We start from the raw sequence: 22,980 nt of genomic DNA, 5'->3' as shown, positions 1-22,980 counted from the left end.
CATTGTGTATGTGTGTGTACCTGCAGGCATGGACTCTGGGTTAAGGATCAAATTTGTGCTGGAGATACTCGAAAAGCCATTTAATCATAACTCTCCCTCCCACATCTGCCTTTGTATCTGCTGGGCTCTGATCTTTAGGCCTTTCTTAATCTCCAAAGAGTGGGAAGCTCAACATTTCTGTGACTTAGTTACAGTTGAGCCAAATTTGGAGCAATGCCAAGGGGTACCTCTAATATTACTGGTAAATGCTTAGATGTTCCAAGATCTTTGGGATAAAATCAACAGGCCATGTAAAGAGTGAGAAAATTATCAAGAAAAGGAATCAAGGCGGATTTCTTGAGCTTCTCTGGTCCACATGCCCCCTTCCCTCGGCTCACGTGATGTTTCCTAACTGTTGCACAGACTGAGGGAACCCTCTCTCCCTTTCCAACAGGAAGACCCAATGGCCTTACCACTGACACCTGGCTCCTCTCCTCTGCCCCTCACAAGCACAGGTACACAGAGGATGTACGTGCTAGAGGTAAGAGGAAGAGAAAGGGGAGGGTACATCTTAAGTGGCACATCGCAGCATCACGGTGGTTTAACATTTGAATGCTGAATAGATTTGAGCTCTGTCACTGCAGTGAGCTGAATGAGCCCCAGACAGATAATGCCCACGCCCCCATCCCCAAACCTGTAAATGTTACCCTATTTGGAAAAAGGGTCTTTGCAGATGCAAGTAAGGATCTTGCAATGACATCATCCTTGATTGACCAGGTGGGCCCTAAATCCAATGCCAAGTGTCCTTTATAAGTCAGAGGAGACAGACAGAAAAGGAGTCGACATGACCAAGGAGATTGATGTGATGCAGTCACAAATCAAGGAATGGGACAGTCATCAGGAGCTGGAATAGGCAAAAAAGGCCAGGCACAAATTCTCCCCTAGGGCCCTTGGAGGGAGGATGGCCCTACCAGATTTTGCACTTTTCGCCTCCAGAACTGTAGGAGAATAAATTTCTGATGTTTTAAACCACCAAATATGTGGTGATTTGTTATGACAGCCTTAGGAAACTGATATAGTCACTTACTAGTTCTGTGATCCTGAGAAAGTGTCTTAAATTCATCTGCAAAATGGGGAATCTAATGGTACCCACCTCACAGAGCTGTTGTGATGATTCATATGGGTACCGATCAATGCCCCAGGAAATGTCGCTGTTAACATCATTACTGTTACTGCTAGACAAAGGCAGTTAAAGGGAAGGATAAACCACAGGGCCTGTAATGGGCTAGTGCACCGGAAGAGTACATTTCCAAGGCTTTTGGCTGGACCTCTCTGGGCTGTTTGACCATACAGATGATTGTGGCTAGAATGGGCACCAACCGTCTATTCCAAAAGAGGCGGCAGTTGGGGCGTTGGGAGGTTTCTCCCTTGACTCAGGCCTGGCAGCCCGAAAAGAAACGGTAAGCCCCAGGAAACCAGCCTCAGAGAAGAGGAAGAGGCCCTTCCATTCTATAGCCCTTTGCCATTCTTATTAAGCATCTTTTCTTTTCTGAGGTTTTCTACAAATTGCTCTGGATGGGACCCAGAGGGAGAGTGCTTTTTTGTCCACTTCCTTCTGACTTCCTTAGAGAGCAGAGTTCTTAGGGGAAAAGGACAGTGGATTTTGAGGCACTAGGAAGAGTGGGTAAGTCTAGAACAGCTGTGTCGCCTTGAATCATCAGGCTCAAGGAAAAAAGTCCATTCCCTTTATGACTGTGGGTAGTAATGGCATGGTCACAGGCTCACTTCAGGGTCACAGGCAAGAAAAATAACCTTATTTTTTTGCAATGGTGACTTTATCCATTAAACAGAAACCTTATGACCAGTTGACCCTGGAAGGGTATCTGTACATGTGGGTGGAAGTGCCTTAGGTAGGAGAAGGTGACTTTTTCCATACAGACCATTTCTTATGTTTTGTCACTACTAATTCACCAATCAACTGATGTCTTTCCCTTTGTGGAGGTCAATTTCCATACCATTTTTCTTTTTCTTTCCTCCTATTTTCCAAATCGCTTTTCCTCCTTTGCTCTTGTTCTTTTCTTAGTTAAAACGGCAGCGTAAAGAGTATAAAAACAGGGCTTCCCTGGTGGCACGGTGGTTGAGAGTCCACCTGCCGATGCAGGGGACACGGGTTCGTGCCCTGGTCTGGGAAGATCCCACATGCCGCGGAGCGGCTGGGCCCGTGAGCCATGGCCGCTGAGCCTGCACGTCTCGAGCCTGTGCTCCGCAACGGGAGAGGCCACGACAGTGAGAGGCCCGCGTACCGCAAAAAAAAAAAAAAAAAAAAAAAAAAAAAAAGATTATAAAAACAGATAAGGTGCTTGAGTAGGGCTTGGCAGCCAAAAAGTATTGCAAATAGGGACTAGAGTTTCAGGGGGTACATATGTAATCTTTCTGCCCACGGATGGACCCACCTTGAGGGGGCCAAAAGCCTACTGGAGGCAAGGTAGCACCCTGCTCACTCCTGGCAAACCCTGCGAGGCATTATGGACATCTAGTGGCTGCTGAGGATAATGCCTCAGTGATGCATGTCAGGCTGAGGAATGGTCTACCACGGGCTTTACTAGGCGCCCAGTTATCCTGGGTCCCCTTAGTCAGTCCCCTGGATGACCATTCTTCCACTTCTTCTCAAAAATTTTTTTTAACGCTTTCTTTTATGTGGGGGCCACGCCGCACAGCTTGTGGGATCTTAGCTCCCAGACCAGGGATTGAACCCGGGACCTCGGCTGTGAGAGCACGGAGCCCTCACCACTGGACCACCAGGGAATTCCCTCCACTTCTTATTAGGGTCCAAAGTCACTCAGAATGGCTCTATCAAAGACCCATCGTTAACCCAGCCCAGCGAAGTATAATGATAGCACCTGCATACAAGAGCACAGAAGGCAGGCATCTGGAAATATCTTCAAGCCCCAGGTTTAAATGCCAATTAGCCACATACTGTCATCTTGACTGAGGGGCTGAGCTCAGAAGGGACAGAGACTCTGATGTTAATTAGTAGTGTGGCTCTAGGTAAGTCGCTATGCCTCTACGAACTTCATTAATGACATCTGTAAAATGAGAGGTTAAGTCCAGATGATCTCCAAGGTCCCTTTTAGCTTTAGCACTCTGTGATCTGCAGGCCTTTTTAGCAGTTGGGAAAACAGTCTGCTCTGCTCTGGCACCGTGGATTTCTCGATTCAACTGAAGGAATCATTCGCTTCTCAACGTTGTGGTGCGTTACCAAGACTTGACTACAACCCCAAAGGATCAACCTTCTTCACAAAGCTTCACATCTGAGGAGGGGTGGGAATCGTGGACGATGAGAGCTGGAAGGAACTTTCTAGTCCATTCCCTTAATTTTAGAAATGAAGAAACCAAGGTTTGGAGCTGTCTTAATTTAAGATTTGTCACATGTCTAATCAGTGGCAGAAAAGGGACTAGAACTCAGGCATCCCAATCTTAGTGCAGGTAACAAGCGGCTGACACAGCCTTGCTGGATCACTGGCTGGCTTCTTCAACTCTGCTTTATCGCAGCAGTCCCTCTGTGGGAAACCGCAAGTGAAAACACTCTCAACCCAGGGTTTCTTCCTTCTCTCCTCTCCAAGTTTAAGCCTTCCTCTTCTTTTTATTCCCTGGTGGCACCACTCCAAATCAAGGACGCAGTCAGAAGCAGGGGCTGTGAGGAGCAACAGACATATGGCTAGACGATACTCGAGCGACTGGATTAGAGGCTTCAGTGCCACTTCCAGTTCAAAAGGGCTGTGTGTGCTGCCATGGTCCCACAGCATCCTTGGTCCAGTTGATGGTTTCTATGATGCTTCCTTAGCCTAGCTGGCCTACAGAGGGCAAAGTAGCCCTATCTAGAACTCCATGAGCTGCATGAAGCTTGGGCGATATCACTCACAAATATTTACCACGAGACCCCCCCATTACTAAGTACCGGTTTGATCCTACCCTTCCATCCACCTACACAACATTTGCTGGGCCTGGAGCTGAACAGATGGGTTCTGAGTTTGCCCACACCAGCCAGGCAGGCCCCTCTTCTGCCTGAGGGGGGAGGGGAAGCCATATTCCAGGGCGCCATCCAGACCCTGGCCGGGGTCTCTCTGGAACCCTACCAGCTCAATGCCAGCTGTGGCAAGGAGAGAACTTCTCAACAGCGGGTGTTCAATTCTCCTCCACAGATCCCTGTCAGGCTAGACTCACACCTGGGTATAAGATGGGTGTGTCCTGCTTGAAGCTGATGATGTGCAAATGGGGCTTAGTCAAGAAGGGAAAAAGAGCCCAGGTGGAACTCAACCTCCATTTCTCTCTTTCTTTGATTAGTAATTGTGAGTCAAACAAGTTAAATAAAGGATCTATTTTCTCAGCCCCTCCTCTCCCACCCTTCATTCTAGTATATTCCACACACCCTTCCCTGAAGTGTTTTACGCAGGCTGTCCCCCCACCTTGTCTCTGCCGCTTACTCTATGCAGAGTGAACATACTGGACATCTTTGTGGCAGTGATGAAAACACCGGACTCAGGGTCTGAAGACTGGATTGAGATGCTGCCTCTGTTGCTTTCTGTGTGTATGACCTTGAGCATGTTATTCGCCTGCCAGAGCTCAGTACCTCCATCCATAAAATGGAGATAACTACGGCAACTGTGTCACTGGGTAAAGGCAGATTAAACAAGAACAGATCTATCCACCCATCCATCCATCCATCCTTGGTATAGTGGAGAGCATACAGTAGACAAACATCCCAGTAAATGACTGTTGAAGTAAATGAATGAAACCTGAGTTCTTATTGACTGGGAGAAAACTCTGGAGAATCACTTTTACTGTCCAAGTTCCTAGACATCTGAGCTCTGCCAGGGTTCAAGGCCTGGCTCTACTGCTTACTATGTGATCTTAGGTAACATATTACCTATTAATGTTGTTATTATTTGACTGCAAATGCATAATAAGAAAGTTGGTAAATAACAGGGAATCCAAATTGCCTACAATGGAGCTGTTTCCATTCCATCCAGGGACTTCAAAAATTCCCTGGCATATTTAAGGAGGTTTCAGATTACTGGGCAGCAGACAATATTGAGATAAGGGTGTGGCAGAATCCAGAGAGCTGAGAGATCCAGGCCAGGACCTCCTCTTCTTAAACAATAGCCCACGTGCAGGTGATGGGCAAGCAAGCTTGCCAAGGCAGAGGCGGGCGGGGCACAAGGAAAGGAGCCTGGAGGTAGCCCTTGAAAAGAAGCAACACTAAACCAGTGCCATATTCTACCAGCTGGCTTCCCAGGGCTTAGCCACAGTCGGCCCCCGCCGCACCAGGCAGAGAAAGAGGAGTCATTTTCCCCGGTGGGAAAACTCTGAACAAGTCCTGTTCTCGCTCCTACACTGGTCCATCAAATGCCCCGGGGTCGCCTCTCACCGGAAGTAGGGGCAGGATGCTACGCAGTTCTTCCCAGGGACTCCCAGAAACAAAGAAGACCTGGTGGAGCTCATGGGGCAGAAGCTTTAAGACCCACTCCCTCCAATCTCTGGGCGCACGGAGGGGAAAAGGCGCGGGGTTGCGAAGAGTGAGAAGCCGCGGCTCCGGCTGCTGAATGAACGGGTTGTGCCCTGGCTGCTGGGAGTTCACCTCAATCCTTCCAGCTGGTTGTCGCGCTGTCCCAGGTTGTCACTCTCCTAGCTCCCCGCACTTGGTCTTTCCTTCCACTGTTTGCCTCACCCGCAACCCTCATTAAGAAAATTTTCAGTGAAAGCCCTAGTTAAAGCCGACGACGGGTGAGGAAATTTGCGAGGGAAGGGGCAGGACGAACAGGCACATGTGCAGCAGCGCCCCGGCCGCCCCCGCGTCCCCCAGTGCAGCTCAGAACTCCGAGCGTGCAGCCCGGGCCGAGCGGCCGGTCGCCCCGTCCGCAGTCGCCGGGGGTGAGGATGACGCGGTCCGGGCGGGAGGCCCGCCAACTGCAGCAGCCCCGCTGAGGGTCGCCGCGCCTCCGGCTCCCCAGGCCCTGAGCCCAGCGCGCCCAGAGCCCGAGGGTGCCCGGCGCCCGGTGCGGGGCGGGGGCCGGCGCGGTCCCTCCGCAGCAGCAGCCCCGCGCCGCTCCAGCCTATCAGCGGCCACCTGGCGGCTCCCTGCGATCGGACCAAAATAGCTGCGCACGCCTGCGACTTGCGCGCGGCTCCCCACTTGACGCTCACTCCTGTTCCCTCGCCCGGCCAGCTCCCAGCGTCTAGAGGGGGCGGGGAGGAAGCGGCCGGGGAGGGGGGGTGGGGCTGGGGGAGAGAGAGGAAGGAAGAAGGAAGGAAGGGAGGAAGGGAGGGAGGAAGGAAGGGAGGAAGGAAGGGAGGGAGGGAGGAAGTCGCACGGAGGCGCACAGCTCGGGGCTGCGCGGCGCGGGCCGGCGCGGCGCTGGAAGCCGCCGGCGTTAACCCCTCGAGGGCAGGCAGCGGAGGGGGAGCGGTGTTAATACATAAGAGCACTGCATCACGCTAATCTTCTCCTCAGAACAGTATGCGTCAGCAGTACATTCACGTTCTGACTGAAGGACAAAAGGATGAGAGAGCAGTCTGCGTGGCTGCTGCCTGCAACACCGCGAGCCTGGCGCGAGGAGGAGACGGTGGGCGCCGCGCACAGGGGCCCCGCTGCTGCTACTGCTGCTGCCGCCGCCGCCGCTGCTGCTAGCGAGTGGGGACCATGTTCCCGGGCTCCGGAGCGTTCCCCGCAGCCGCGACCCCCGCTGCTCACGCCGCCGCCAGCGCCGGGGCCGCTGCAGCAGTCCGCGGGCAGCGCAGCCGCTGAAGGCGCCGGGGGCCGGAGCCCTGAACTCGCTCCCTCCGCACAAAAGCCAGATCCGGCGGTGCGCCGGGGGCCCGGCTGCGGCGGGCGATTCCGCGCCTCCGGGGGCTGCAGCCGCCCCCGGACTCCCCGAAGGGGCCTGCGGTGCGGGGCGACCCGGCCGCCGGGCGCTCCTCTGGCCGGCGGACCAGGTCCCGGCGCTGCCTCCACGCCGCTGCCCCTCGGGGGGCTGGACGGATTACTGCTCCTCGCACCAGCAGCCGGCGGACTGGGAAACTGAGCCCAGTTTTGGTCTTTTTAACCCTTAAGAGAAGAGACGAGGACAGAAGGGGGTGTGTGTCGGAGGGCGGGCGCGGGGGGGGGCGAAGGACCGGCGAACACCTCCTCTTAACTCTCGCAGCACCGCGAGCGAACGACTGCATCAGCTGCCTCGGGCCGGGAGCGGCCGACACAAGGAGAGGGGGCAGCGCGGCGGCAGCTTCGGCAGCGAGCGCGGCCTGGGAGGCTGCGGGGCGCCCCCTCACTCCCCGCCGGGTGGCAGCCCCGGAGCGGGCGGGGGGCGCCGGAGGCACACTCCGGCGATGAAGCGGCTTCCCCATCGGCTGGTGCGAGCCGGGGCCAGGGTCCAAGGACAAAGCCGGGAAGCGCTGGTGGCGCCCCGCCTCGGGCTGAGGCGGGGGCATGCACCTGCATAGCCCGCCGGGCTTCGGCTCTCCCGGCGCGCCTCAACTCCGCGGCTCCGCTAGCCGGCTCCGGATTTACTAGAAGCCATTTTGTCTCCCCCACCCCTCCCCTCCCCTCCCCTCTGCCCTCCCCGCCCCCTCTACTTCCCCCTTTTGTTAATTAAAACTAAGAAGTGAGAATGGGAACGAGGTGGCCAGCTCGGGCGGCGAACGCTTAAGGACACCGCGCCAGTTCTTCCCTTCCTTCCTTCCGAGGTAGGTGAGAGCGAATGACTGGGTGGGGATGGTCGCAAAGCGGGAGAGAAAGTCCCAGCCTTCCGAGGGCTGGCCTCGAGGGGGGGCTGGTAGACGAGGGGCCACTCTTTAGTTTGGCATGATTTTTTTCCGGCCGATCTGCTCCGTCTCTCTAATCGCCCCCCTCCCCACCTCCTTCTCCAGATGGAAAGAGGAGCTCCTAGCTCACTTAAGCCGGGGTAGGGCTGGTTCTCCTTTCCGAGCCAAAATCCCAGGCGATGGTGAATTATGAACGTGCCACACCATGAAGCTCTTGTGGCAGGTAACTGTGCACCACACCTGGAATGCCGTCCTGCTCCCCGTCGTCTACCTCACGGCGCAAGTGTGGATTCTGTGTGCAGCCATCGCTGCTGCCGCCTCCGCCGGGCCCCAGAACTGCCCGTCTGTCTGCTCGTGCAGTAACCAGTTCAGCAAGGTGGTGTGCACCCGCCGGGGCCTCTCCGAGGTCCCTCAGGGTATTCCTTCCAACACCCGGTACCTCAACCTCATGGAAAACAACATCCAGATGATCCAGGCCGACACCTTCCGCCACCTCCACCACCTGGAGGTCCTGCAGCTGGGCAGGAACTCCATCCGGCAGATCGAGGTGGGGGCCTTCAACGGCCTGGCCAGCCTCAACACCCTGGAGCTGTTTGACAACTGGCTGACAGTCATCCCGAGCGGGGCCTTTGAATACCTGTCCAAGCTGCGGGAGCTCTGGCTGCGCAACAACCCCATAGAAAGCATCCCCTCTTACGCCTTCAACCGGGTGCCCTCCCTCATGCGCCTGGACTTGGGGGAGCTCAAGAAGCTAGAGTACATCTCTGAGGGGGCTTTTGAGGGACTGTTCAACCTCAAGTACCTGAACTTGGGCATGTGCAACATTAAAGATATGCCCAACCTCACCCCCCTGGTGGGGCTGGAGGAGCTGGAGATGTCAGGAAACCACTTCCCTGAGATCAGGCCTGGCTCCTTCCATGGCCTGAGCTCCCTCAAGAAGCTGTGGGTCATGAACTCACAGGTCAGCTTGATTGAGCGGAATGCTTTTGATGGGCTGGCCTCCCTGGTGGAACTCAACTTGGCCCACAATAACCTCTCTTCTTTGCCCCATGACCTCTTCACCCCACTGAGGTACCTGGTGGAGTTGCACCTACACCACAATCCTTGGAACTGTGATTGTGACATTCTGTGGCTAGCCTGGTGGCTTCGAGAGTACATACCCACCAATTCCACCTGCTGTGGCCGCTGTCATGCTCCCTTGCACATGCGAGGCCGCTACCTGGTGGAGGTGGACCAGGCCTCCTTCCAGTGCTCCGCCCCCTTCATCATGGACGCACCTCGGGACCTCAATATCTCTGAGGGTCGGATGGCAGAACTTAAGTGTCGGACTCCCCCCATGTCCTCCGTGAAGTGGCTGCTGCCCAATGGGACAGTGCTCAGCCACGCCTCCCGCCACCCACGGATCTCTGTCCTCAACGACGGCACCTTGAACTTTTCCCATGTGCTGCTCTCAGACACTGGGGTATACACATGCATGGTGACCAACATGGCGGGCAACTCCAATGCCTCGGCCTACCTCAACGTGAGCACGGCCGAGCTCAACACCTCCAACTACAGCTTCTTCACCACTGTCACAGTGGAGACCACTGAGATCTCGCCTGAGGATACAACACGAAAGTACAAGCCCATTCCTACTACGTCCACTGGTTACCAGCCGGCATATACCACCTCTACCACGGTGCTCATTCAGACCACCCGTGTGCCCAAGCAGGTGGCGGTAACCGCGACGGACACCAATGATAAGATGCAGACCAGCCTGGATGAAGTCATGAAGACCACCAAGATCATCATTGGCTGCTTCGTGGCAGTGACTCTGCTAGCTGCTGCCATGTTGATTGTCTTCTATAAACTTCGCAAGCGGCACCAGCAGAGGAGTACAGTCACAGCTGCCCGGACTGTTGAGATTATCCAGGTGGATGAAGACATCCCAGCGGCGGCATCTGCAGCAGCAACGGCAGCTCCATCCGGTGTATCAGGTGAGGGGGCAGTCGTGCTGCCCACAATTCATGACCATATTAACTACAACACCTACAAACCAGCACATGGGGCCCACTGGACAGAAAACAGTCTGGGGAACTCTCTGCACCCCACAGTCACCACTATCTCTGAACCTTATATCATTCAGACCCACACCAAGGACAAGGTACAGGAAACTCAAATATGACTCCCCCCACCCCAAACTTATAAAATGCAATAGAGTGAACACACACACAAAAGACAGCAACTTTTGTACAGAGTGGGGAGAGACTTTTTCTTGTATATGCTTATATATTAAATCTATGGGCTGGTAAAAGAAACAGATTATATTAAAATTTAAAAAGAAAAATCAAAACAAAACTATTTTCTAACTTGTAAGTTCTATTTAAAGGGGGTGGGGGACCTTGGGAATGTTGTGGGATAGAAGCCACAAGTCAGTCTGCTGTGCTGCCAGGAGGGATTTCTGGTATAGGGTTGAAACTGCTAAGATAAAACAAACTAAAACACCAACCAATATCCCTAAAGAGTTAGGGTGTGGGCTGCTGAGGGGTGGCGGGTAGACTGAACTGTCAGTTTTTAGAAGATGCTTCATAGGACACAGGAATACCCATTTCTCTAGACATCTTTCTTAGGCTGAGAGCTGTCTTTGCAGATTTATCTTATTTAAACAAAGAATACAAACAAACGAAAAAAAGCACTAAGAATTTGTACTGTGCTTCAAATGTTGAGAGGCAATAATTTTTTCTTCAGAGGCCAAGGGAAAGACAGATCTGTAAAATGTATTTTAAACAGGAAAACCACCAAAATTCAACTGAAACCTTAAAGGGCCTGAGTATGTGCATCCCTGCGCACAAGTCTTCTTGGTTTGTGCAGTGGGACACAGCGTGACCCGCCTGACAGAGGGCTTCGGGAAGGAGCAGAGAAGGAAGGGAGCTGGCGTAGCTGTCAGTCAAACGCTTTCACACTGCACCAGATTCCTGCAGTTGGGCTTAACCCACTCTGTGCAAGGCATGTGTCTATTCAGGGCTTCCCAGGAGAAGGAGGTGGCCCCTGGGGGGGCAGGGGGGCGTGGTACCAAAGGGGGATGGGAAGGGAGAGCAGAGGCAGAGAGAAGGTATCCGCAGGAGGCCATAACTCAGCATTGTGCCATGCCCACCTGTTGTTCCCGGTATCTGACAAATGATTGTAGACAGTGATGCATTTGATGATTTTTTTTTTAAAGGGTTGGTTTAAGGTGGAGAAGCGGGGAGAGGCTGGGAGTGGGAAGCTTGGGGGAGTGGAAGCTTTTCTCATGCTTGTGATTTGGTGACTATTCTAAATGCTGATTCATTAGGGATTATTACTGCTGATGTCAACTGGTTGTGGTGACGGGGAGGGGGGCAGAACGTGAGTGGAGAAGAAAGAGGAGAGACAGAAAGGGCACAGGCTCATTTACAGTGATGAAGCCTTTCCTCACCAGGATGGCTCACAACAAAGATGTGAAATCCACAGTTAAAACAAAGTGATACACACAGGATGAGTGCGGCATGGAGTCCTGTTGAATGTAGCACAATGGGGGGAAATGCTTCCCTCTCCCAGGGCTACCTCAGGAGGAGAGGGAAGAGAAAGGGCGGGCGTGGGTGGGGAAGGCAGAGATCTCTGTTATTCTGGTCCATTTAATGATGTAACTTCTTTCATTTATTATTTTAGCTTTAAAAGGAAATAAAGGGTTCAGATTTGAAAAGGGGTGGGGTGTGGGGGGGAAATGCCACTGATTGTAACGTGAGAAAAGTGTATTTTTGTATTTTAATAAATACTGTTCAATTTTTAACTCAGTGTCCCCAAAGGGTTAAATTGAGTAAGACCCTGAACCTATAGCTTCTTATGAGCACTGACCAAATAATTTCTATTTAAAGAAAAAAAGGGGGGAGGAGGACAATCTTCCATTTCTTTAAAGTATGGGAACACGCTAAAGCTGTCAACCACTTTTCCTTAGCTTAAATAAAAGCACCCCGATACGAGTGCACCGTTCACAAGCTAAGCGTGTTAGTCCCTGGCTCTGTTGGGGGGTAGAACCGAATTCCCTGTGCCCTGGAAAAGCGGGGGAAATGGGTCAGCCTCAGCTCCTGGGACCCGGCCAGGAGTTAAATGCCACCTCAGCAGAAGCTGCTGGTCAGGCAGCACCAGCTCTACACGGGGACCCCGGGGGACCTGGATTTAAGAGCACTGCAATAATGCTGTTGTGCTTAACGATCCACAGGCAGTGATGCTTCTGTTCTCTGGGTGCTGAATAGTCAGTCAAATGTGTCTTGGTGGTGGTGGGTATTGGTCTCCTGATGTGTAGCCGAGGGACGCGGTCCAGGCAGGCTGCCTGAACTGGGACCCCGTGTCTCGTCAGCACTCGTATTTATACGAGTGCAGGGAATCGGGACTGAGTGGGTGTGATCTCCCTGGCGCTGAACACAGAGAGAGGCAGGCAGCACTTTGCAGCAGTTGGCTAAGAAAGGGCCAATTCTTAATCCTCCTCTGTGTGTTTGTGTGTGTGTGTGTGTATTTTACATACACAAAATTTCTGGATGTCAGTGTTTGTGGCAGTGTGTATGCATGGGCTCACACGTTTAGAAACTGCCATTCATGTCTCTAGGCTACAATGATATGTTCCCTCCGCCTGTCCTTTAGTACCCTACCCCCAATAAAAAGAGAGAAAACTGCAGCCGAGAAAAGGGTGGGACTTGGCGAGGACCAGTTGAAAAATGCAAGAAGTCACCCCCTTTCCTAGTGCCATAAGACACAGCTCAGGCTGTTTAGAACAGCTTCCTGGGTACACATTCAGAGGCGAGTGTGAAGGAAGGAGCTGCTTCAGAAATAGAGGATGTGGAGCCCATTTCCTTACACCCCTCCTCTTTTTGACAGCAATCTGGGCGGCCAGGGAACTATGCAGTAGCTGTGGAATGACAAAGGCTCTGGGGCTGAACAAAGATCTGAGCGGAGAGGTGAAGAAATGGGCCTAAAACATTCCTGGGAAGAGTCCTAAGAACAAATGCACTTGTCCTGGGGGTGGGGCATATTCACGTCTTGGAATCTGAGGGAGAAGTGCTTTCCAGAAGGAACCTCGAAGGAGCTGGGGGGGATAGAATATGGTTCCTGGGTATGAGTGTCCTTAGAGCTGCAAGGGGAGTTCCTTTCCCCACTGGGCCTACTCCCTGACCTGGGCACCGGTTCAGCATTTAGAGTGGCAACTCTCCTCTGCCGTGATGTCGGGTACACCCTCCCTTGTAGCAGGCACTTGGGACAACTTTTCAGAGAGGAGTACCATGAGCACCGAAAGTGCAGCCTTTAATGCTGGGTGGGTGACTCATCCTCGGCCTGGCCAAGCTGTAGGGTTTGTTACCTGAGAATGGAACATGGGTTGGCAGCTCTTCAGGAGGGGAGTCATAGCAACACGTTACAGGGAAAAGACTGCTGCTGATTATATGGAGTTAGAGACTTTTCATTACAGAATTTTTTAAAGGCCGTGAAAAACCATGTAGTCTAACCCCTTCACATTTTACAGTCAAGGAAACCGAGCCTCAGAGAAACGGAAAGATACCGTCCAAGGTCACACTGCTAATTAGTGGAAGAGGTGGGACTGAAACCCAGGTCTCTTGACTACCCAAACCAATGTGCTTTCTCATTAAGGCTCTTAACTGGCTCTCAAGAACATCTCTCTTTCCTGGCCAATATGCAGTAAAAATGGGACCTTCCTATAGCTATTGCTGTGTTCTCTTCTCCCTCCTCTTGGAGCTGTCCAATCTCCTTCAGAACCAGCTCTACTGCCCTCCGGGGCCTGAGCAGAATTCGGACCACAGGGGCCCCAGAGGTGGCCCAAGGGCCACGTGTGCTGACTAAGGAGTTGGATTCTCAGGACTATACATAACTGCTTCCTGATTCTTAGGTTCAATGGCAGGCAGAAACCACGGGATCCCCCAGAGGGCCACGGCTGCTAGGGAAAAGGTGAAGTAGACAAGGCAGGGTGCTCACAGTGGGAACGATGGCTTGGCCTTCTCCCAACCTTAGCCTTGGAAGCTTTGCAGAGTAAAGGATTGACAGAGGTCTTAGAGCACCTCTCAAGAGCAACTTCTCCACAGCGGAGTGGTTTCTGCTTATGTGGCTGAACAGTGAGACTATTTGGGGAGGCGGGGGGCTCTTTAACTCCTCTCCTCCATTGCATCTACCCTAGCCCCAGCTCTAAAATCATGATCTGGTCGCCACTCCCAAAATTTGTTCTAGGGCCTTTTATCACTCTTTGGTGTAAAGCTGCATTCTACTGTCAGTGAAGGTAGAGCAGACAGGCTAGTTTCTAAGGCCTAGGGACATCAGCTCTATCATGGCTGTTAACATGTACTCTAGCTAGCCACTTTTTGGGATGGGGGGCTGGTGGAGGGAGGGCAGCAGCCTAGTAAAGAGTCCCTTGAAGACAATGCCTATTAATGGGGAAGAGATGCAGAGTCCATGCCATTAACGGTGGAGATGGGTAGAGATTAAGAGAAGGCTAAGTGGGCCTTACTCAGCCCAGGCTACTACCTTAGGGGGCCAGAGCCCACAATTAAGGCTTCAACATTTTAGTGCAACAAAGCAGCAGGGGCTTAAAATTAGAGAAGAAAAAGAGAGAGAACATTTATATCCAAACATATGTCTGATTTTTTCTCCTCTGTTGGCACTCAGCACTCCGTGCCATCGGCTAATGCAGGCACCGTTCACGCCATTTCTAAATCCTGCCTCAGCTAAACTGCAAGGCAGCTTTTGGCTCAAAGCACCTCTCTTGGTTTCCGTCCATTCAGAAAGCACCCTTTTCCCCGGAGGGGGGAAGAATGGTTTGGGTAGTGGATTAAGGTTGTTTTCATCTTTGCTTTAAATTGAGATGAAGTAAATTGCTTCTTGGAGCAGGGATAAAGGCTTCAGGAACCTTCAGTGAAATATACATATCTGCAAAGCAATATAGCATAGTGCTTACAAGTACAGACTCTGAAGCCAGTCTTCCTGGGTTGAATCCCAGCTCTATCACTTACTAGTTATGTGACTTTGGACAAATACTCGTTTTCCTCATCTGTAAAATGGGCATAATATTGGTATCTACCTCACTACTCCATAGTTGTTGTAGGAATTGAAATTTGATGATAAGGGGACAGACCAACTGACTAGCCCCCATCACCACCTCTATTCTTGAACCTCATCCATGTCCAAAGAGAGAACATGCCTACCGAGCTACTCTAAAGAGGAAGGATAATTATCCAGAAGTCCTGGGCAGCACGACAGCACCATCTACAAGCCCAAACACTGTGGGAAAGATGGGGTGCACTTTTCTTCCCAGGAAAACACTGCCGTGTGCTCTGTTCTTTAATCTAGCTCTTTAGATGGCCCAAGGCACTGTCTTAGCCCAGGAACGGATTACCTTTTCTTATGGCGGGTCAGGAGAAAGGAAAGGTGCTGCTGCTGGAGGTGCATAAGCTGAGGGCTGGGACAGGAAGCACCTACTAAAAGTCCTGGTCCTTTACCAGGAGGGTGAGCTTCCCAGTGTCTCGTCACCTTGCCCTGTTTCCTTATCAGGGTGCTTTACCAAGGGAGGTGGGCCCACGGAGGCACCAGGAAGGAGAAAGGAGCACAGAGAGGGCTGCTGGGGCTTCAAAGCAGTATTGGAGGGCTTGAAGGAAAGAAAGGCAGGAAAAAGCACCATAATTTGAGCAAGTGAGAGCAGGATGGAGCTATACGGCAGATGCACTGGCTAAGGGGCTGCAATGCAGTTAGGGAGGAAAGCCAGGGAGATTCCTCTGCCCTAGCAAGCAGGAGGCTGGCTGGACCCTGGACGGGGGTGGGGAGGGCCGGTAGTGTGATATTCATGGCACGGAACAGAGCAGAAGAAAAGCAGGGAGATCAACTTTCCAAGAGAAGCCTAAGAAAGAATGCATTTGATTTCCTAATGAGAGGCTAGAATTAGATTTTAGGATGATCACAGGTTTCATCCTCTGGAACATGCCAGCTTTGCTGTCAGTACTTGGGCCAAACCACCTGCCCACGACAGTCCTGTTCCCGATGCTGGAGGCTGTCCACTGCTTGGCGAGGGTGGGGGGCAACCCCACCCTCAGGGCTGTAATCAAATTCTGATCCTGATGGGCTCCCTCAGGGCCTCCCTCATTTCTGTGAAGGCACAGTCATGGGGGGAGAGGAGAGGAGAGGGTGCAGCTCACTGTTTATCCATGAAAAGAGTGTTATTCCAGAGGGGGAGTGTTATATAAATTGTGTTTTCCCATAAAAATAATGACGACTGTTGAGTTCAGTGCACATGGACCCTGGCAGTGAGTCAGAAAGGTCAGGCCTGGGCCCGTGGGGGAGAGTCCTCGGAGTGGTTCTCCTGGCAAAGGAAGTTAAGCATTTGAGAGGATGGCGCTGTCTTCTCTAGCTTATCCTGGTAAAGACTCTTAAACCTACAGCAGGGAGGCACTGAGATGAGAGGCTACTCTAATGCCAGGTGTGGGGATTGGATGGACCAAAGTAGTACTTGGCCTTCTGGGTTCATCCATTCTGTGTGCCTAGGGACAATACTAGAGCGATTACTGAAGTTTAGATTAATTACTAAATACCAAAGGAACAGCCCTTGATCTACTTGCTTCTTTAATATCCACCCACCTTCTTATATCTCCCATTAATAGAAAGCACACGCCCGCCCCATTAATTCTCCTATCAGGTTCCCCCCCATAATTCTCATTTGCGTCCAACCGTCTGCCACGATAGGACCTAGGATATCCCGCAAGATCCTCCCATTCTAGAAGCCTGACGGCTCTTTCTTCCTTCTACCAGTTCTTCTTCCTCTCCCAAGGCAAGTCCTTAATCTGTAGTCTCTTACATTTCTTTAATAAGGTCTCAACCCTGGTTTCCCTGTCTGTGCAGGAGCTCGTTTAGTCACCAGATAAGCCACTCTACCCGCTCAATGAGTCAGCAAGGATGAGGGAGAGGCGCTTTCACACACTAACTGTTCGCTGTGCAAAGTTCGGTTTCCTGGCCTCGGGCTACTTCTTCCCAGGCTTCAAGGCCCTACCCACTCACCCAGGTTCATTAAGAACATTCATACAGGTCCTCACACTCAGGTTCCACCCTGGAGGTGAACTGAATGAGCTGTAGGCTGTTCCCTGGATAGTGCCGCTGTGTCTGTAGGAACACACAGCGTGCCCCTCACGACAGGCCCAGCACAGTCCCAGAAATGGAGGCCAGGCCTCATACTAACAGCCTATTCCTGCAGCCCACCGGCTGCAGTGGATACAGTTATAATCTATTACACTGCAAGACGACTTAATTTCTGGACTTAAAGGAAGTCGGATAATACTTTATCCTATTAGCGTCTGCCTGTGTGAATTGACACTGGCTTCCTTCTGACATGACAGCATATTCTTCCAATTCATCTCTTAAGGGGATGAGCCGGGGAGTCTGGAGTAAGATAGGAGGGAGGGCCAAGGAGGAGACTGCTCAAGGAACCAGGGGAAGGGAAGACAATCTTCAAATCAGGAATGGGGAGAGGAGACTTAGAGGGATATGGCAAGGCTGCGATGGCTCAAAACATGTTTGCGTTTCATTTTGTTTCCCTTGTGAGGGAAGCGACTGCAACTACTGGATGCGTCGTATGCTTGAGTATGAGGAAGAAAGGTTCTGAAGCCGCAGAGAAGTACAGACACAATGAGGAATTGGCCTATTCCATGTGCCTCTGGTTTCAGCTCGTTGGTCTGCAGGGTAGCTTTCCCTTTAATTCCTCTTCCACCTTCCTGTTTTAAGTCCACACCTGCTCTGACCAGTGAGTGGTATCATGTCAGCTGAGGGCAGCTCCACAGTGTGTTCTCACTGCTGGTCGACCTTGGCATGGCAGTGGCCACTGAGGACAGATGATGGTTTACAGCTTCTAACTTCAGGAATGTGGAGACGGTGAAGGGAGTTTCCAGGTTAATTCGGAAAATCTAGCTGAACCCTCTCATTTTATCTGTGAGGAAAACGAAGCCCAGGGGGATGTGACTGCCAGTGCCCGCTAGCTGGGGATGCAGAGACCAGGTCTCTGGGTTCTCAGCCTAGTACCGGCAGGGCCACTGGGACTTACAACGCCAGGGGGCGCCACTGACAGAAGCTACAAAGTGATTAGTGCCCCCTGGAGTTTGCAATTTGGTGCAGTCCCTTACCCTTTGCTTCCAGGGAGGGAGGGAAAGAAGGGAAAGGCCTTCCAGGCCAGTACTTTATCTGTGCTTAATGCTGTCAGCCAGACGGTGCCCATTCCTGACTTCACTCAAACAGCTAGAGCTGAGAAATCAGGCACCTTTTCCTTTCTCTTCAACCATGAGTGTTCCAGGGCATGGGAGTTCTGATGGCTGCCCAAACAGCTAACAAGTTGAAGGAGCACTTGTGGCTGAGGCCGCCCTCCCCATCCCTATAAAAGTGAAGAGCTGTAAAGAACAGGTATCCCTGTGAAAGGAAGTTTTGCAGAAGCTCATTCATGTCAGAGGTCTGTTCAAGGTCAAGGGGACCACTGGAGAAGCAGGGACGTCTAGAGTTCTGCTTCTACCTTCCCTGGTACTGTAAGCAAGGAGACCCTCACAGGGAAAGCTCAGGCAGCCCAGGCTGACTCGGGGCCTGCAGCTAGTAAACGTCTCCTCTTCCCCCATCTCAACAAATCCCCTCTTGGGAAACGGAGTGGCCCTGGCTAGAATTTTATCATATATATTTAATTAGAATCTATCTCCTTCATGATGGTTTTAAGTGAAGTCCCAATAGAAACATTCTAAAAGACAGCCGCTTTCAGCCAAGGATCTCTTTTAACCAAGTTAATTTAGCAGAAATTTGCCATCTTGGATTGGGTGGAGTTACCTCTCTTCTCAACTTCAAAGCTGGGAAGAGAGGGGAAGTGGGGAATGCAGAGAAATAAAGAGGAGGGCGGGGGCTTTGAGCAAATGAGTTTCCGTCTATTAAAGCAGTAATTTCTGCTAGCTCCCCTAGAGACTGGTCCCCTCCAATAATGGCCTGACGCTAATGATTCCCACTCCTAAGCAACAGCCTGTGTTCTGCTGGTGTTGAGATGAACAGTGCCAGAGAAACTCCCTTTCTCTCGGAGGTGCTGCTATTATCAACATGCAGGAGATTACCAGCCAGGAGGATGTGCTGCTGTTGGGGGGACAGAAAGATAACCAGAGAATGTACCTCTCCAAGGCATGGTACTGCTAACCTAGGACAAAAAAAGGCTGAGAGACAGGCTAGAGGTTAGTGATAAGATGAAAGGGCAGACACTCTGGACAGGAGGGAGAAGACAGGAGAAAGTAAAAGCTTAGGCACCTCCTGAGGTGTTGATAAACTTAATGCAAGACTAGCAGGCACTGGCTGGGAGGCAGGGGGAGGTCATAGGGGTGTGGGGGGTGTGGGAATGAGTTAAGCTCAGGCATAATGAACAAAAACGGATCGCATTTGAGATATGCAACATGGTAATGTGAAAGCTGAATCAATTTCAGGTCCCTAAATACTGATCACGTTCCGGGCAGAAGCACAGGTGTGTGGTCTAACACCGAAATTGCGGGGATAACTGAAGCTGCAGTGTCAGTTGAGGGGTGGGGTCCTCTCATCCTGCCCTCTCCCTTCTCATACACTGAAGACGGTGGGGAAAAAAGCTAATACCGTGGCTCTAAGTACTGCTGAGGCTGCTGCCAGCAGGTCTTGAGTAGGGGGTGGGGAGTCCCCTCATTTTGCCCCCGGTGGCTTCCCTGTGATGGAGATGCACTGCTTCCAGAGGCTGCCTTGCCAGATGTGCCAGCAGGCAGCCCGGCCACAGAGCCTGCAGTGCAGACAGATGCCCTGGGCTGTGTTCAGGATGGCGAGACCCTTTATGGTACTGTGGCTCAGCTCTGGGGCAGTGCCAGAGCAGCAGGGTAATGTTCCTCAGCCAGATTCATTTCCCCCCCAAACCTCTTCAAATATGTGGGCCATGGAGAGAAGCAAATTTAATTAAATTACTGTATCGTGGGCTGCCCTTCCTGGGCAAGGGCTAAAAACGGGCTCACGCTGACATGCAGACCCATCTGTGTATACAGAGCACGCGTTTCTTTGTGCTTGGCAGCTGGATAGGGCTGGCAGTGCCCACTGCCGGCCCCGGTGAGCCGGTCCCTTTGCTGCAGCAAGGCAGAGTCAACACTGATGCAGCCCAGGCCCCGCGTGGCTCCGCTGACCTTTTCCTTTCTACTTAAAAGATGACTGAGTGGCACTCCCCCTTCCTGCATCAGTTCCTTTCTCCTCAAACGCCTCTCTTGCTGACACCCAGGAGTTTCCCGTAAGGCGGTACCCTAGCTGAGCCAGGGAAGGAGGAATGAATCTGCAGGGAGGTGTGATTCAGAACCGTGCAGGGCAGGGTTTGTTTAGCTTGGCAGGAGATGGAGGGGTCTCCCTGGCGATTCTCTAGAGTGTCACTTCAGCAGTTCCCCACTGGCAGCTCTGTGCTGGAGACAGAACCGTTTTCAGGTGCCAGAGCACAGCAGCAAAGCTCTCTCCCCCTCCGTCCCTGCACGGACTTCATGGTTGATATAGAACCTGGCCATCACACACAGGGGCAAGGAAGTTCAGTGGCAGTGGCAATGAGAACCATTTAATATGTGGAAATCAACACCCAAAACAAACGCTGGCCGTGCCGTACCTGTCAGCCCCACGAGATCATTTCATCTCCCTTCTGGAAGTTTGGGCCTCACAGCTCCAGCTTACAAAGTACCACAAGGGTAAAGAGTTGGCCCCCAGTAGAGCTGCGGCTGGGAAATGGCCTGAGGCAGAATCGGGTGTGCAGAGTGGGAGACAATGACGGGTTGGGGCGGGGGAGGGTGGTGCTTTTCCATTTGGAACTGAGACCCAGGAAGACTCAGCTGGGGAATCTTTTCCCTACCTGCCCCCAGGGAGAACAGTGCCATCTCTCATGCCTAAAGTTCCAGTGAATGCCACACATGGAGCCTGAGCTGGGACAAGAACAATCTAGCTGGGCAGCTTGCAGCTGTACTTACGCAGCCCCCTCGGGCCCAGGGCATCCTGGCGTCAAGCAGACACCCAGGTGATGGGGGCAGTGCAGGCAGCTAGCTCTCTAGGTCCCTACCTCGGCAGGTTTACAGGCAGTGCCACAGTGAGTTGAGAGGGCGGAACCTCCCTACCCCAACCTCCAAGCCTCTGAGCCGCTGTTACAGGATGAGAGGCTGGGCCGGAAGGAGATGGTAGCATCCCTGCATCCCCCGCTGGAGCTCTGCTGCCCTCTAGACACTGCGCTCAGCGGCTCCAAGGCTCCTTCGTCACTGGGGGTAAGGGGTGGGGTCGGGGGCAGGTAGTGTATCTGCTAAGGTTTCTGGCTACAAAAAGGTTACTTCAAGGGTTTAGACAAATCCTGTCAATTTCGGACCCTTGGGACCCAACTCAGGAACCTGGACTGTGCCTGCAGGTCACTCTTAGTCCAGCGGTTCTAAATGATGAGGACGTGTGGATCAAAGATGAAAGCAGGCAGGTCGATAAAACGTGGTGATACTTGAAGAGAAGAAAATGGATCCAAGAGAATAAGTTTCCTGGGGCTAACAGGCTAAGCAGCAACTGTAGCAGGAAGAGAAAGCAACGTACCTTGCTGGACAGAAGCCCCAGAGAACAGGGCCAGTCCTGAAGAACAGGAAATCGACCAGTTTGGTGATACCTATCATGTGGCTTTAGAGACACAAAAAGGTTCCTAGGTACTGGACTAGGGTAAAAGATCTTTCTTCCTTACTTAGCAAATCGGATGGAAGAGAGTAGACCCCAACCCTAGGCTGTAGGTAACCATGATATGTGGAGTGGAATCAGGCCCCTTAATTCCATCCCATCCACCGTCTCACGTTCACTAGGACATGAGAATGCTCATCAAATGACTGGTTCTAACTGGGGGGATAGAGGCTCTGCAGGCAGCCTCTGTCTTTAGTCAACTATGTTACTGGTCCTTGGGTGCCAATAAAGATACCGTATATCTCAGTCCTGATATTCCCCCATGAAAAGGGTTGGCTTTAGGGGCTGTGTTGAAGCAGCCTCAGACTGTTTCCTCCAACGGAGAAGAATTCTTGGAAATAATGTGGGTAGCAGCTAAGCCTCAGGGTAAATCACGTGACTATTGGTATTGCTGGAGCAGTGGCATGCCAATAGCTGCTGGGGTCCCTTAGGTTTACAGACGACCTGAATGAGCCAATGTGTCTGCGCTGACTGCCCCATCCAAAGCTGTACCGGTGGCTAAGGAGCCTGCTGCCGCAGCATCCCTCCCTGCTGCAGGCTGCTGCCAGAGGGCATGGCTGCGGGTCTCACTCAGGCCGAGCCTGCTAAATGGGACCCTTATTGCCCTGCGTCTGCAGCTCAGCAGGGACCTAGCACCGAGAAAGGGAGAGTGAGGCCAGCCCTAGTGCGGCATGTCTTTCTCATGTCCAAGGTCACCCACGACCCCTCTCACATTTGTCATCTGCCACTTCATTTCTCTTGGAGAGGAACAAGGAGAAAGGAAATGAACTGATTACAGTGGTATGTTACAGGGCACCACCTTTCGGCACCTGGAGCCGGTCTGAGAAACCGAGGCGCTGTAGAGAAGTTGCCTAGTCTACATGAAAGGGAGAGAAGGGGAGGGAGAGGAGGGGAGGGAGAGGAGGGGAGGGAGAGGAGGAACGCTTATTTCTGACACCTGCTCTTGCCTCATTCTCTCTCAGCTCCCAGGAATAGTTAGGAAGCAGAGTGGGTAAAACTAAGGCTATTTGCAAAAACAGATTAGCTCTCATGCAGGCTGGAAAGTGTTTCCTGCATAATCTGAACTTAGACCTTGCTGTACCCTTGTCCTATGTGGTTCAGATAAAAAAAAAATTTTTTTTTTTAGCGTGTTGTCTGGGTGAATATGCCAGAGCATGAACTAAGAGTGGTCTCTGTGGCAGCCCCAGGTTGACCTGCAGGCCAGGCCCGGCCCAGCCCCTTCATCGCTGGGAAAGCAGGACAGGAGGAGGAGGGCAGTGGCGGGCGTCACTGGATAAGGCCGGGGCCGTCTGCACTACTGTGAGTCAAGATTGGCTCAGACAGGAGACGTGAGGGGGGAGGCGCAGCTCCTGACGGCTCCGACAGCTTGGACCTGTCCAGGCCAACAAGCCGCTCAAGTGCAAGAACAGCCAGCCAAGTAGGCAGAGCACGAATAAGGACTTAAAGCTTGAAATA

At 52.3% G+C, this 22,980-nt stretch overlaps 2 protein-coding genes across 3 annotated transcripts in view; one reads left to right on the top strand and one right to left on the bottom strand.

The window, feature by feature from the left end:
* The window catches only part of SND1 (staphylococcal nuclease and tudor domain containing 1), a 424,510-nt gene that overhangs the window by 51,701 nt on the left and 349,829 nt on the right, over nt 1-22,980 (bottom strand). The gene's annotated exons all lie outside the window — the stretch shown is intronic.
* Nucleotides 8,003-11,327, top strand: LRRC4 (leucine rich repeat containing 4; the record flags this gene model as incomplete). Its single annotated transcript, XM_082631971.1, has 1 exon — nt 8,003-11,327. The coding sequence occupies one exon, from the start codon at nt 8,003-8,005 to the stop codon at nt 9,959-9,961; it is 1,959 nt and encodes a 652-aa protein (XP_082488097.1). The 3' UTR covers nt 9,962-11,327.

Source organism: Mesoplodon mirus (assembly GCF_964341445.2).
Source record: "Mesoplodon mirus genome assembly, chromosome: 9".
Lineage (NCBI taxonomy): Eukaryota > Metazoa > Chordata > Mammalia > Artiodactyla > Ziphiidae > Mesoplodon > Mesoplodon mirus.
The sequence above is the reverse complement of the archived record's forward strand: the minus strand, read 5'-3'. Positions and strand labels throughout refer to the sequence as shown.